The 11,612-nt window shown below is 54.2% G+C and overlaps 2 protein-coding genes across 4 annotated transcripts in view; both read right to left on the reverse strand.

Annotated features, from left to right (window-relative positions):
- Trim11 (tripartite motif containing 11) overlaps window positions 1–3,433 on the reverse strand; it is a 12,636-nt gene extending 9,203 nt beyond the window's left edge. For all 3 annotated transcript variants that reach the window (XM_023707759.1, XM_023707758.1, XM_004647534.2), the window contains exons 1-2: window positions 2,945–3,433; window positions 396–491 (exon numbers count right to left, since the gene is read on the reverse strand). In XM_023707759.1, coding sequence (XP_023563527.1) covers window positions 396–491; window positions 2,945–3,352 — 504 coding nt within the window. In that variant the 5' untranslated portion in view covers window positions 3,353–3,433. The remainder of the gene's footprint in view (window positions 1–395; window positions 492–2,944) is intronic.
- A 1,014-nt stretch (window positions 3,434–4,447) lies between these two features.
- On the reverse strand, window positions 4,448–10,983 carry Trim17 (tripartite motif containing 17). The gene is made up of 7 exons (XM_004647508.2): window positions 10,701–10,983; window positions 9,511–9,955; window positions 8,646–8,741; window positions 7,409–7,639; window positions 5,643–5,665; window positions 5,444–5,547; window positions 4,448–5,117 (listed from the first exon to the last, which is right to left on the reverse strand). The coding sequence occupies exons 1-7, from the start codon at window positions 10,754–10,756 to the stop codon at window positions 4,567–4,569; spliced, it is 1,506 nt and encodes a 501-aa protein (XP_004647565.2). The 5' UTR covers window positions 10,757–10,983; the 3' UTR covers window positions 4,448–4,566.
- Window positions 10,984–11,612: the final 629 nt, after the last annotated feature.

Here is an 11,612-nt window from a genome sequence, read left to right on the forward strand (position 1 = left end):
CCCCCCCCCAACGCTGGCTCCACATGGCACGCCGTGGTCTAATACCTGTCCTTCACCCACACAACCTGGGACCCCCCCCCAATGCTGGCTCCACATGGCCCACTGTGGTCTAATACCTCTGTCCTTCACCCATACCACCCCCCTGGACTTCCATGCCTGGTTCCTCTACACCAGATCCAGCACTTCATGCACATCAGGCTCCAGGATGGACACTTGTAGGCAGAATCTCTGAAGCACACATGCTCATATGCGCCCTCACACACTTGGCCTCTCTCCTCTCACCCACGCTAGGTGGCCTTGTTGGGTCTGCTGGTCCCAGGTAGACACCAGTGGGGAGTCCTTCTTCCTGCCCTGCCCACTGCACCTGTCATCCAGGACTCTAGGGGAGTGCTTGCCTGCCACAAGGCACAGGTCTCCTCAGCCTGGGCTTGGAACAGCAGTGCATCCTCCATTTGTCTCCGCAGGTGCTCAAGTGACTGCTCCAGTCTCCCCTGGGGATACAGTGGGGACAGAGCTGTGAGCCCACCACGAGCACCCAGCAACCTTGCCCAAATTGGCTCTGAAGACCCCAGCACTCCCCTTTCCATGCAACCTCCCCCAGTCAGTAGCATAGGAGATAGCTTCTAATGCCATTGTTGCTAAATTCCTAGGCAGAAATCCCACCCCAAGGAGATGGTGCTAGGAGGCAAGGCTTGCAAGCTAAGATGTCTGAGACCCCCTGGCCTGCTCCACAGAAGGCCACACCAAGATGACACCTTCAGTTCCAACCTTGCCCTCCAGCCTTAGGACTTAGTGGCACCCATGACTCAAAAGGGCACAGCTGGGGGTCTGTCCCATACTGCCTCCCATCCCCACCCTGGGGCATCCCACCCGGTCTCTTCTCCAGCCCTGAAGCATTTACTGCGACTGCATTATTCTTTCTGGATTCCTTTTTCTCATTCCCATTTCATGGTTCTGCTTGGGTCTCCCAGCTCACAGGCCCTGTGCTGGCCACACCTATCATTTCCATTTACTGTCTGGCCAGGCAAGGTGTAGGGGTTTGAAGTCTGTACAGTGAGCAAGGTTGAGGCTGCTGGTTGGCACAGGGAGCCCACCCAGCCTGTCATCCAACCTGCGATCAGCTCTAACACAGGCTATGGTCGCTGTCCTCAGCCCTCCTAACCTGGAAATGCAAGCCTGGCCCCCTATTCTGACACCATGTATACGTTCAGCCTAGCATCTACAAGCTTCTCGATAACACCTCTACCTCTCCAGTTAAACATTTTCAATGCCAAGGATCACAAACAGCATTTTAAAGAATGGTGTAGGATCTGGGTGTGGTGATGGCATGCCTATCATCCCAGCACTCTGGAGACCAAGGTAAGAGGATCGAAAGTTCTAACCCAGCCTGGACAACAGAGGAACTCAATGAGACCCTATCTCCAAGTAAAAAAAAATGAGCTGTAGATGCAAGCTTGGTGCAAAGGCCCTGAGCTCAATACTCAGTACTGACAGTGAAACAAAAACACAACACAACAGACTAGGACATAAAAGCCAGAATGGACCCACTCTGACAGGGTGAATTCCAGTGGGATGCATCTCTGTATGGTAGTGAGATAGATCAAAACTGATCCCTACCCTCGGTATGGCCAGGAGTTTGGTTACCAGGGTCTTGTCTTGGGCAGGTCTGGGTTCTCCTTTGCCTCCCCCTTCCACTTGTCCTCTACCCCCCCCCCCCCTTTTTTCTCCCCCAGGTGCCTGCTGCACAAGCCAGGCATTTGGATATGCAGGCGAGCCCAAATCTAATGGTGTTTCTGGATCTTTCCCTCTTTTTCTGTGAAACCTCTGTTTATAAGAACTTTAAAATATTAATAAAACTTTTCTGTAAGTGTCCTGTGTCAGCTTAATTTTTAGACCCCAGACAATAAACACAACAAAATGAAAGAGAAATTTCTTGTTTCCTGAAACAGAAAGGGTGGAGTGCTGTCCTATGAGACTCCTGAGTCAGCTCTGGGAGCTCCTAGCACTTTCTGCACCCATTTTGGTTCCTGGTGGTGGGAAGGTGAGCTGGCAGGCTGGCTGACTGGGGTGTGGATGGCACTGCATGCTACAGGGCCAGTTGCCTGCGTCTAAGCCACCTCGTGCTAAACTCAAGACAAAGGATGTTACTGTTACGATGTACATTCAGAAGTTCCTGCTCAGCTACAGCCACGGCAATGTGTTGATTTGACCTACTTCTCACCCAAAGCTCACAACTGGGTGTAATGCAAACGGAGGTCCTGCGCAGTTTATGGGCTGGAGGTTCAGTGCGGTGACACTTTTCTTCCCAGCATGGAGAAGAAAAGCTACCGTACATTGGCAGGACTGGGCCCAGGCTCTCTAGTCTGTTTGGTTTCTAAGCAAAGAAGGTGGGTGGCACCTCCGATATCAGAGGTTCCCCTCCCAGTTCCCACACGGAGCCAGCACAACCCTGGCTCTGTCTCCACTTTTCTAGCACAGCCCTTATAGGAGCCTCCCCAGTACTCAAGTCCTGGTCCCAAGGTAGGTCACTGCCCACAACCCTCAGTACGGACAGATGCTCTGTGAGTCCCTGTAGGGCCAGCTACTCTGAGCGCCGTTTTACACTTCTCCAGCCGGAGCTCCTTCCAGACCCGTGGCTGACACGCTTACCCAGTCTCCTCCACCTTCCACTGCATCTTCCCTGCTGGGAAGTGCAGAGTCCCAGCATCCTTACTACCCTCGCCTCTGCAGCACAGGGTGAGGACAGGGAGCACTCAAGTCTCTGCTTAGGGCAGACTTTGTGTCCTTCCCTGGCTGGTGGACGCTCAGCCCCGAACTGTGCCTAAAGCCCCAACCTAGGCCCGGCACCCATGGTGTATTCAGCAGCCGGTCCTCAACGCTCTCCGAACCCCGTTCCCGGCCCCCCCACGCACTCCCTACCCCTCGCATCCCTCACTGGACGCACCTTTAGCTCCTCAGCCGCATCCTGCAGCGGCCTCACTCGGTGTGCCCAGTGCTCGCCCGCGCGCTCACAGGCGCCGCACAGCAGGCGCAGCTCGTCGGCGCAGAAGGCTGCCAGCGGCTCGCGGTGCGCAGCACACACGCCCTGCGGGACCGGCGACGGGGGGTGCAAGCGCCGCGCCATCTCGGCCATCTTGGCCAGCGGGCGGTTGGGGCGCAGGTTGCTCTGCGGGGACAGCTCGCGACACTCGGGGCACGCGTAGGGACCCTCGGGCTGGCCCCAACAGCGCCCAATGCACTCGCGGCAGAAGTTGTGGCCGCAGTCAGTCATCACCGGGTCGGTGAAGTAGTCGAGGCAGATGGCGCAGGTGGCCTCTTCCTGGAGGTTGGTGGACAGGTCGGGGGCGGCCATGGCGAGAGCCAGGCCCCGAACTCCGGGACGAAGGATCCAGAGGGTGCAAGTTTCGGACGCCGGCAGGAAGAAGAACCTCAGCGGAAGCCGGAAGCGCTTTTTTTTTTTTTTTTTGTAACGACCCGCTAATGTCTTGGATTGGTCGCGGCGGGTCACGCGGCGCGCCGCAGGAGAAACACTAGCGCGCATCCGGCACTGGACTAGAGCGCCGGGTGAGGCTTGAGGCGCGGTTCCCCCAGACGCCTAGAACCGGGACAATCCCAGGGCGCCTTTACCCTCCACGTCCGTGCCCTGCGGGATTTGCGCATCCTGGAATGCGGGCTGCTCTGTGGGGCCACAATTCTGTCAGTGGGAAGCCCCGGCCTAGGAAAGGGGTGCATTTAGTCTGGACTTTCGAGGTGCTAGGAGCAAGGGCCTCTTGGAGTGGGGGTTGTTCGCAACGTATGCTGGAGTTAGGGGAGAGGAGACTCCCGAATTATCCTCACCAGTGTTTGGATTTTGCTCTTCACATGCAGCTTGAAGGGGCTGGGGGAGGCCAGGTGTGGCTCTTTCAGGGTTCAGCGCACCCTCTTAAGGACCCATTTAGTCCATACTATGCTAGGGTGATGGTGCACTTACATTCCCAGCACTCTGAAAAGCTGAAGCAGGACGACTGCAAATTCAAACCCAGCCCGGACAAGTTAGCTAGTGACTTAGTGAGGGGCTGTCTCAAAATACAAAATGAGGCCAGCCAGATAGCTCAATGGACTAAAGCACCTGCTTAGGCAGAGCGCAGCCCCCCTCCCCCAATCCCCAGCCTGCCATGCTAGGCCGCCGTTGAGATTGGGTGTGGTGGGCAACCTGTAATCCCAGCGCTGGGGAGGCTGAAAACAGGAGAATCACTATGAGTCCCAACTATGTAGTGAGACTCTGTAGACCCTGTACTAAATGCATTTTTTAAAAAATCAAAATAAAAAATGAAGGAATGTAGCTCAGTGCAAAAACTCTTGAGTTCAGGCCCCAGTATGGCAAAAACAAACAATAAATTAGGCCACACTGTGCTTAGGGTGCAGCTGTGTATTTAGAAATTGACCCCTTGGGAGGGTCTGCCTTTCTTTCCAGTGTTCTTTAAAAAGCACCTGTCAATGTAGTCTCAACATTTCACAACTTTGAGATTCTGTTTGGAGAAAGTACCCCATCCGCGTGCTGCAGATGACTTTCTTGGCGCATCCAAGCTACCCCTTCACCCACATGGTCACTGTGGAGATGACCATCTGACCAGACTTGGGTGCTCCTAGGCAGAAGAACGGCTGCAGAGGCCCAGGGAAGGTGGCTTGGGAGTAGGTGTGCAAGTGGGACCCATCGCTCACACTGTAGAAGGACACCTCACCAGCCTCAAAGTCCAGGAAAATGCCTATGTGGCTAGGAGGCTCAGTGAGGGTGACAGGCATGGTGGTGGGCACTGGGGATAGTGGCTGCTTTCCCTTGGACAGCTGTATCACCCAGAACCCATTTTCAGGGCACTTGGGCACTCTGTCCTTCCTGCTCACATTGTTTCTACACACGCCCAGGGCCCAGAGGCCATCCCCAAGGAGATTCATGCCCACTTCCCAGTAGTGCCTCCCTGAGGAGAAGCTTTGCTGGCCCACGGCACAGGGGTAGGCCAGGAACCGGTCCCTGCTGCAGGCAGCACTGGCCTCCGGCAGGGGGCTGAGGTATCGCCGCTGGCAGCTCTCATACAGGAGGAGGTAGGGATATGCTGAGGCAGGGTCCGGCATCACTTCCTCTGCAGATGGGGCCAGGCAAGAAGTGGGCCAGTCAGGATCAGAGGTAGGGCAGGAGGGAGCTAATGGCCCCTCTGGCTGCCATTCCCCCAGGGACCCTTTTCCCCTAAGTAGCCCAGGAAGAGTGGGCATAGGCCCATGCTCCAGCTATCCATGGCTGCTGGTGGGGCTGCAAGTGAGGATGAAGAGGACCATAGGCCTAATCCAGCAGAAGGAGGGAGGAAGAAAACTTCATATGGAACACAAGCTCAGTGTCCAGTCGATGGGTAGTGCAGTTCAAGGCCCCACAGGTATGTGCCATCTGGGGGAAGAGGAGTTCCCCACTTACCTTGGAAGCCCCGGAGAATGTCTCTCTGCCCAGGAACCCTGCATACAGTCCTGACCACCGTAGGGACAGCCACCTCTGGGCACTGCACTCTCAGGTTGTGCTTCCTCCAGGGGACACAGACTCACTGTTCCTTCGGGCCCCACATGGAGCCCTCCCAGGCCCACCTCTGCCACCACCTCCACTGCTGGTGACTTTGTACCTGGCTAAGGTTTCCTTCATATCCTGCAGAGGACAGAGAGGAGAACAGGAATGGGCTCAGGTCTCAACTACTCCCACCATGTCATTCTTAAAGCCATCTCTATTGTCCATTTCTTTGGGACAGTGTCCTTTCAACCAGAATCTGAGCTCCCACATCTATCAAGAGTCCCTGGGGCTTACTCTGACCTCAGTCCATCCTCAGGCCACAGCCAGATGCCTGAGGAGGCTGGAAGGCTCAGGGAAGCTGTTCTCCTTTCCCTTAAATCTTTTGCAGCTTCTCTTTGCCTTATCTTAATTACCAGCTTCACTACTCTTTCACTTTGGGGTTGTTTTCTGATGAAGAAGCTACTACAGATGTTGGCACTGTTCACCTGGTAACTGAGTGGCTGAGTGAGTAGTGGACAGAGTGTGGGTTTGGTGTGGATCACTGATCAGAGTGGCTGGGGTGCAGCTGGATGCTGAGATTTCATCACACTGCTCAGATTCCATGCAAATTAAAGTTTATGATTATTTAATTCTGGAGTTTTCTACTTAGTACTTTGTGGCTGAGGATGACTATGGGCAACTGAAACCTTGGAAAGTAAGACTGGATAAGGGGGAGCTTCCTCCTTTTTTAGTACGACATGGGTGCAGATCAGCCAGATGCACAGAGCTGTCATAGAGAAATGGGGGTTGGAGTGAAATTGACTGAGGTTTGGGGATAAAAGCTCAAGGGCCCTGGGTTTGGAGGGACTCTGGGAATGGGCAGTTCTCAAGCACATTAATACCTGGCCTGGAAGCAGCATGGGGCTTAGGATGTTCAGTGGCCCTGCTGTGCTTTGTCCTTTCCAAAACTTACCCTGCCCAAACGCATAGGTCCTAACCCCCAGAATCTCATTGATGTACACATGATCCTCCATTTCAAATGGAGTTAGGTGCTGATAAACTCACTAGAATTTGAAAACCTCAAAAGATGAAGGTGTGCCTAAGGGCCCTGACTAGCTTAGCTGAACTGCATCCTAGCATAGCTGGATAGCACTTTTGGACAGTGGTGCTGGATGGGAGCATGTTTTACCTGTTGCTATCCCAGAAAGATCTAAATTCAAAACCTGAAGTTGTTTCCACTGAAAACATATTTATTTTGCACCATGGTCAGGCTGAATCATCACGATTGAGAGGCCTTCAAAAGGCTGGCTTAGGCCAAGTGAACTCATTAAGGTAGTTTGGACTCCAACCTGAGGGTGTCCCCATCAGAGGAGATCAGGGCACACATACATGTGGAAGGTGGCCCTGTGAGGACAGGAAGGATCAACCCTACCACACCCTGTTCTCAGCCTGAAGCCCTCAGGACTCTACACAATCAAGGTCTGTTCTTTAACCCTCTCAGCCTGCAGTAGAGTTGAGATCGATAATCCAAAATCTGAAACTTTTTGAAGGCTGACCTGATGAGTAAGGCTGCAACATCCCACACCCCAGCTCTGGGAAAGTTGCAATCAAAATGCAGGCACAGTAAAGAAACCAGATAACCAGATAAACCAGCTTGGTATATGAGACAGAAATGGATTTCCTATTAAAAAACAGGTCTCAGGCCCAAGATATCTCATGATGTCTATGCAGATATCACCAATCTAAAAATATCTGAAATCTGAGATGCTTCTGGCCTGAGAAATTTGGGAATGGGATGGTCCCCCACCCTTCTATTGGGCTGCACTCCTCTGTCCTATGCACCCGGCCACAGCTCTCCTATGCCTCCTTCTGAGGCAGAGCTCATGGGGTGGCCAGCCTTACGTGCAGCATCTGCAGAGGCTCCCAAAGGCTCCGATCCTCCAGCTGTGACAGCAATAAGTCCAGTGAGCGGCGCTGCTGATCCAGGGTGGCCTTGCTGTCTCGAAGCTGCACTGCTGTCTCCTCCTCCTCCTGCTTCAGGGCCTGGAGGAGTCTCTGCTCCTCCTCTGCCAGGAACAGGGCCACCTTCTCAAACTCCACCATAATCCTCTCCCTCCGGGCCTTCACTCTGTCCTGTGGGTGCAGGGACCCCACATCCATATCAGATGTGGCCCCTTGCACAGGACAGCAGTGCTCTGGGTCACAGTGCACTCCCTGGGCCCCTGTGGGCCCACAGAACTCAGGTCAGGGTTGGGAGCTTTAGGTAGAAACTAGGGGCTTCTCAGAGGAGCAATGTACTGGGCCTCAAGAGGCAATGTCCAACGCCCTAACATTTATGTGCCTTGGTACTGGTGAGACTCAGGGACCCCTCCCAAAGAGGGCCACTTGGGAATGTTCCACAGGAGGCCACTATTTTGGATTAGACTCCTGCCCTGGTCCCCTGCATACCAGGTGGGAAGTCAGAAGAGAGGTCCCAGAGCTGTTAAGCTTCCAGAATCCAGGACTAGAGACAACTCCTGGCCACTTCCAGTGGATCATGGAGCTAAGCCTTATTCAGAAGTAACCTGGGATAACCTGGTGCTCTTTGATCACTGTTTCCTGTTGTTCTCCCTGTTTGTGCCTTCACAAGATGCCAACTATGAAGTGACAACCTGCTTCCTATGACTCTGATCACTGCAGCTCTTTCTGTCTTTGAAGCCCATCTTTTCTTCTCATCCCACTTGCCATCTTGTGTGGAACAAGGGTCTCCTGATTCTAGAACTGAAAGTAAAACCAACTAAGCCCTTTGCTGGGTGTGGTAGTGGCCTGGGCTCCAGCACTTCCAGGATGTCCCAGACCAGCCTGGGCAACATGGTGTCTCTGCTAAGCCTCTGATGGTCCAGAAAGCTCCATTGTCTGAATCTCATGTTTGTGTGAAGCTTCCCCAAACCCGTGTGCCAACATAATTAAAAACCACCTTTTTTTCCTGTTCACCTGTGTCATTTTAACTCTTTACCAGCCTCTGAGCCCACAAAGTCTGAGGAAATGTTCTCCCATCTGCAGTAGGGGTGCTATAAGGGGGAATGTTGAAGGCTAGGACACCTTTATTGGCATCTCCCCCACAAGGGAAGAGGGCTGGAAAGGGGCTGAGGAGGACTACCTGCCACTGGGCTAAGGCCTGCTCCTCCTTGGCCTGCAGCTTCTCTGTCTTCTTCACCTCCTCCCGCACATACCCCATATCCTCCTCCAGCTTCAGCTGTGGGCACACAGAACCACAGGATTCAGGACCAGGCATACCCACCACACCTCCTGCCAGAATCTGGATTATGGTGTCTGAGGCTACATCAACCCCAAAGACTATGGTAAGTAAGCATAGAGGGTCAGCCGTACCACCCCAAACAAGCCCTTCTGCCAATGAAACAGTTCAGAACACGCTCAAAACACATTTGGGATACAGCACCCCCAAATGTACATCGCTTCAGCATTGAGTTATTTTGACCACTTGTAAAAACCCTACAGCTACAAGTCTTTCTCCTGCCCACTGTCTTCCTAAAAGCTGGGAGGAAAGTCATTATATGCAAGCTGTACCAGGAAAGAAACAACTTGTCCTCATGGTTGAGGACAGAGCCTGAACCAAGAAATCTGTACAAATGGACCCTATGAAATAGGCCTTCATCTTCCAGTCACTTTTCCATCTAGCTATCCACCCTGTCAGAGGCCCTGGGCTTGTTTGTCACTCTTCAGTTTTCTCTTCTTCTCTTCATAAGGGCAGTCATCCCCCAGTGCCATGCCAGGAAAAGGGTTCAGAGAGCTGGAGCTGTCAAGAGTCAGAGTGGGCCTGGGTCTTGGGGTCTTGTCACCCACCAGGTTCCGTCCTAGGAGCCACAGTGCCTTTCTGTGGTAGGGTCCTGCCTCCGGGTAATACAGCTCACAAACAAACACGTCTGTCCATGGGGCCTCCAGAACCCTGGTGGAGGGCCACTTGTCCCTTAGCCCCTCCCCAGCCTCTGACCTTTGCCCCTCACCTTATACTCTTGTAGGGCCTCCTCTACAGGCAACACCCCGTGTTCCCGGTGTGCCTGTGCCTCCCTACACACCAGGCAGATGGGGCTCTGGTCCTCCAGGCAGAAGAGCTTGATGGGCTCCCGGTGTGCTGGGCACAGGTCCCACTCCCACAGCCCGTGGTGCTGCCGTGCCATCTCAGTCACCTTGGTTAGCAGGCGGTTGGGCCGAAGGTTCCGCTGGGGTGACATCTCCCTGCACTCTGGGCAGGGGAAGACCCCCTTCTGTCTCCTCCTCCCTTTTTTGCCTTTTGCCTTCTCCCAGCTGGTCTGGATGCAGGTACGGCAGAAGTTGTGGCCACAGGCAGTCATCACAGGGTCGGTGAAGTAGTCGAGGCAGATGGAGCATGTGGCTTCCTCTTGCAGCTTTCTGGCCAGTTCCACTGCATCCATGGCTCCTGGGTTTCCACTGGGAGGAGGTCAGGCCCTCACAGTTAGCCATGAACCCCAGACCTAGGCTCTGAAGGCTTACAGAGTATTGTGTTAGGGGCCCACACTGTCTCCTTCAGTTTTGCTAAAACAGGCAGAAATGCCTCTTGGAAACCACAAAGACCCTTTGACCAGATGCAACCAGGCACCTCTGGCTGTGCACAAGCATGGCCGAGGCCCCACCCTGCCATCAGCTTGCTGGACACCTGACCACATCCTCATTCCTCCTGTGAAGCCTAAACCCTGTACACCTGCTAGATCTTCAGGGAGAAGTCTCCTTCCCTCCAAGCTTCCTCTCTGTCTCCAGCTGCGTTGGCCAAGGCCATGAACCCCATCCCTGCCCTAGGGTGACATTCCCACTGCAAGAAGCTCAGATGGAGAACCTTTTAACAAGTTTCAGAACACCTTTCTTAAACTTCAGCCAATGGAAGAAAATAGGGAAGGAGGGAAAGTGATTTTTTTTTTCTCCTGTAGGAAGGGAGGTACAGCATAGGGATGACACAAGACCATTCATGCAGCGGCACAAAACTATGAACACACAGGTGCACACACAAACACCTACATGGGGGTGCACAAATGTACATGCAGTGCACATACATACAGGCACACACAAACATGAGCTTGCACACACATATACAGATGCACGTGTGCACCCATGCAAACACACACACAAACATGCATGCATGCACAGACACCTGTGGTCACAGGTGAGTCTGTATACTCACTGCATCCGTGCACAGTGGAGACCCTCGGCCTTCCCCTTTTTACTTCCCGGGGTCATTGAGGGGCCGGTCAGGGGAGGGTTTCAACTCTAAACTTCAAATGCTGCCCCTGCACACCCCTAAAATACAGCGTCCAGAGAGGCCGCGCTCTCTACAGATGAGCACACACAGGTGGCTGTATGCCCTGGGCCCTAGGGCTCCGTCTCCTAGTCCCGGGGGTTGTCTCTCTGTCCGTGTGGGCTCATCCCGGTGACCCAGGTCAGCGTGGCGACTGAGGCGGGAGGACGCTGCGAGGGGCTCTGGGAGCCGGGACTGCCAGAGATCGAGAGGCTGGGAGTGCGCCTTGGAGCTGGGGCAATGTAGTCAGCTGGGACTCGCCTTTGTGGCGTCAGCGAGGCAGGGTTGGAAAAGAGAGGCGGGCGGGGGTGGGGCGGGAGGAGGGGTTCCTCCTGGCTAGACCTGCAGGACGGGGCGGGGTCGCGCCACTTTGCCTTCCAGCTCGGCAGCGCCCGAGTCGTTAGTCTGAGACAGGCATGGGTCTTGGCGCACCGGCCGGGAGGGAGGGCAAACCTGGGCAGGTAGACAAATTTCTTACCTTGCACAGGTATCTTTGGCCTAGGTGCTGCCCATAGCATTCCCCAGGCTTAACCCTAACCCTGATCCTAACTGTAACCCTAACCCTGGAGAGAATAAATGGGAAACAGGCTGAAGCAGAACGGTCTGCTCTGTCCAGTGCGTGCAAGTATTGACAGCCTGGTTTTGGGTGCAGACAACATCTTGCTTTCCTACGTGGTCGGGGGGCGGGGGGATGGGGGGGAGGGGACGGGGACGGGGGGGGGGCTGGGGGGAGTGCTGTAGGAGGTGGGGCTTGGTGAAGGGGAATTAAGTCATTGTGGTGCTACATTGAAGGGGTGA

Source organism: Octodon degus, unplaced genomic scaffold (genome assembly GCF_000260255.1).
Source record: "Octodon degus isolate 3935 unplaced genomic scaffold, OctDeg1.0 scaffold00310, whole genome shotgun sequence".
NCBI classification, from domain to species: Eukaryota; Metazoa; Chordata; class Mammalia; order Rodentia; family Octodontidae; genus Octodon; species Octodon degus.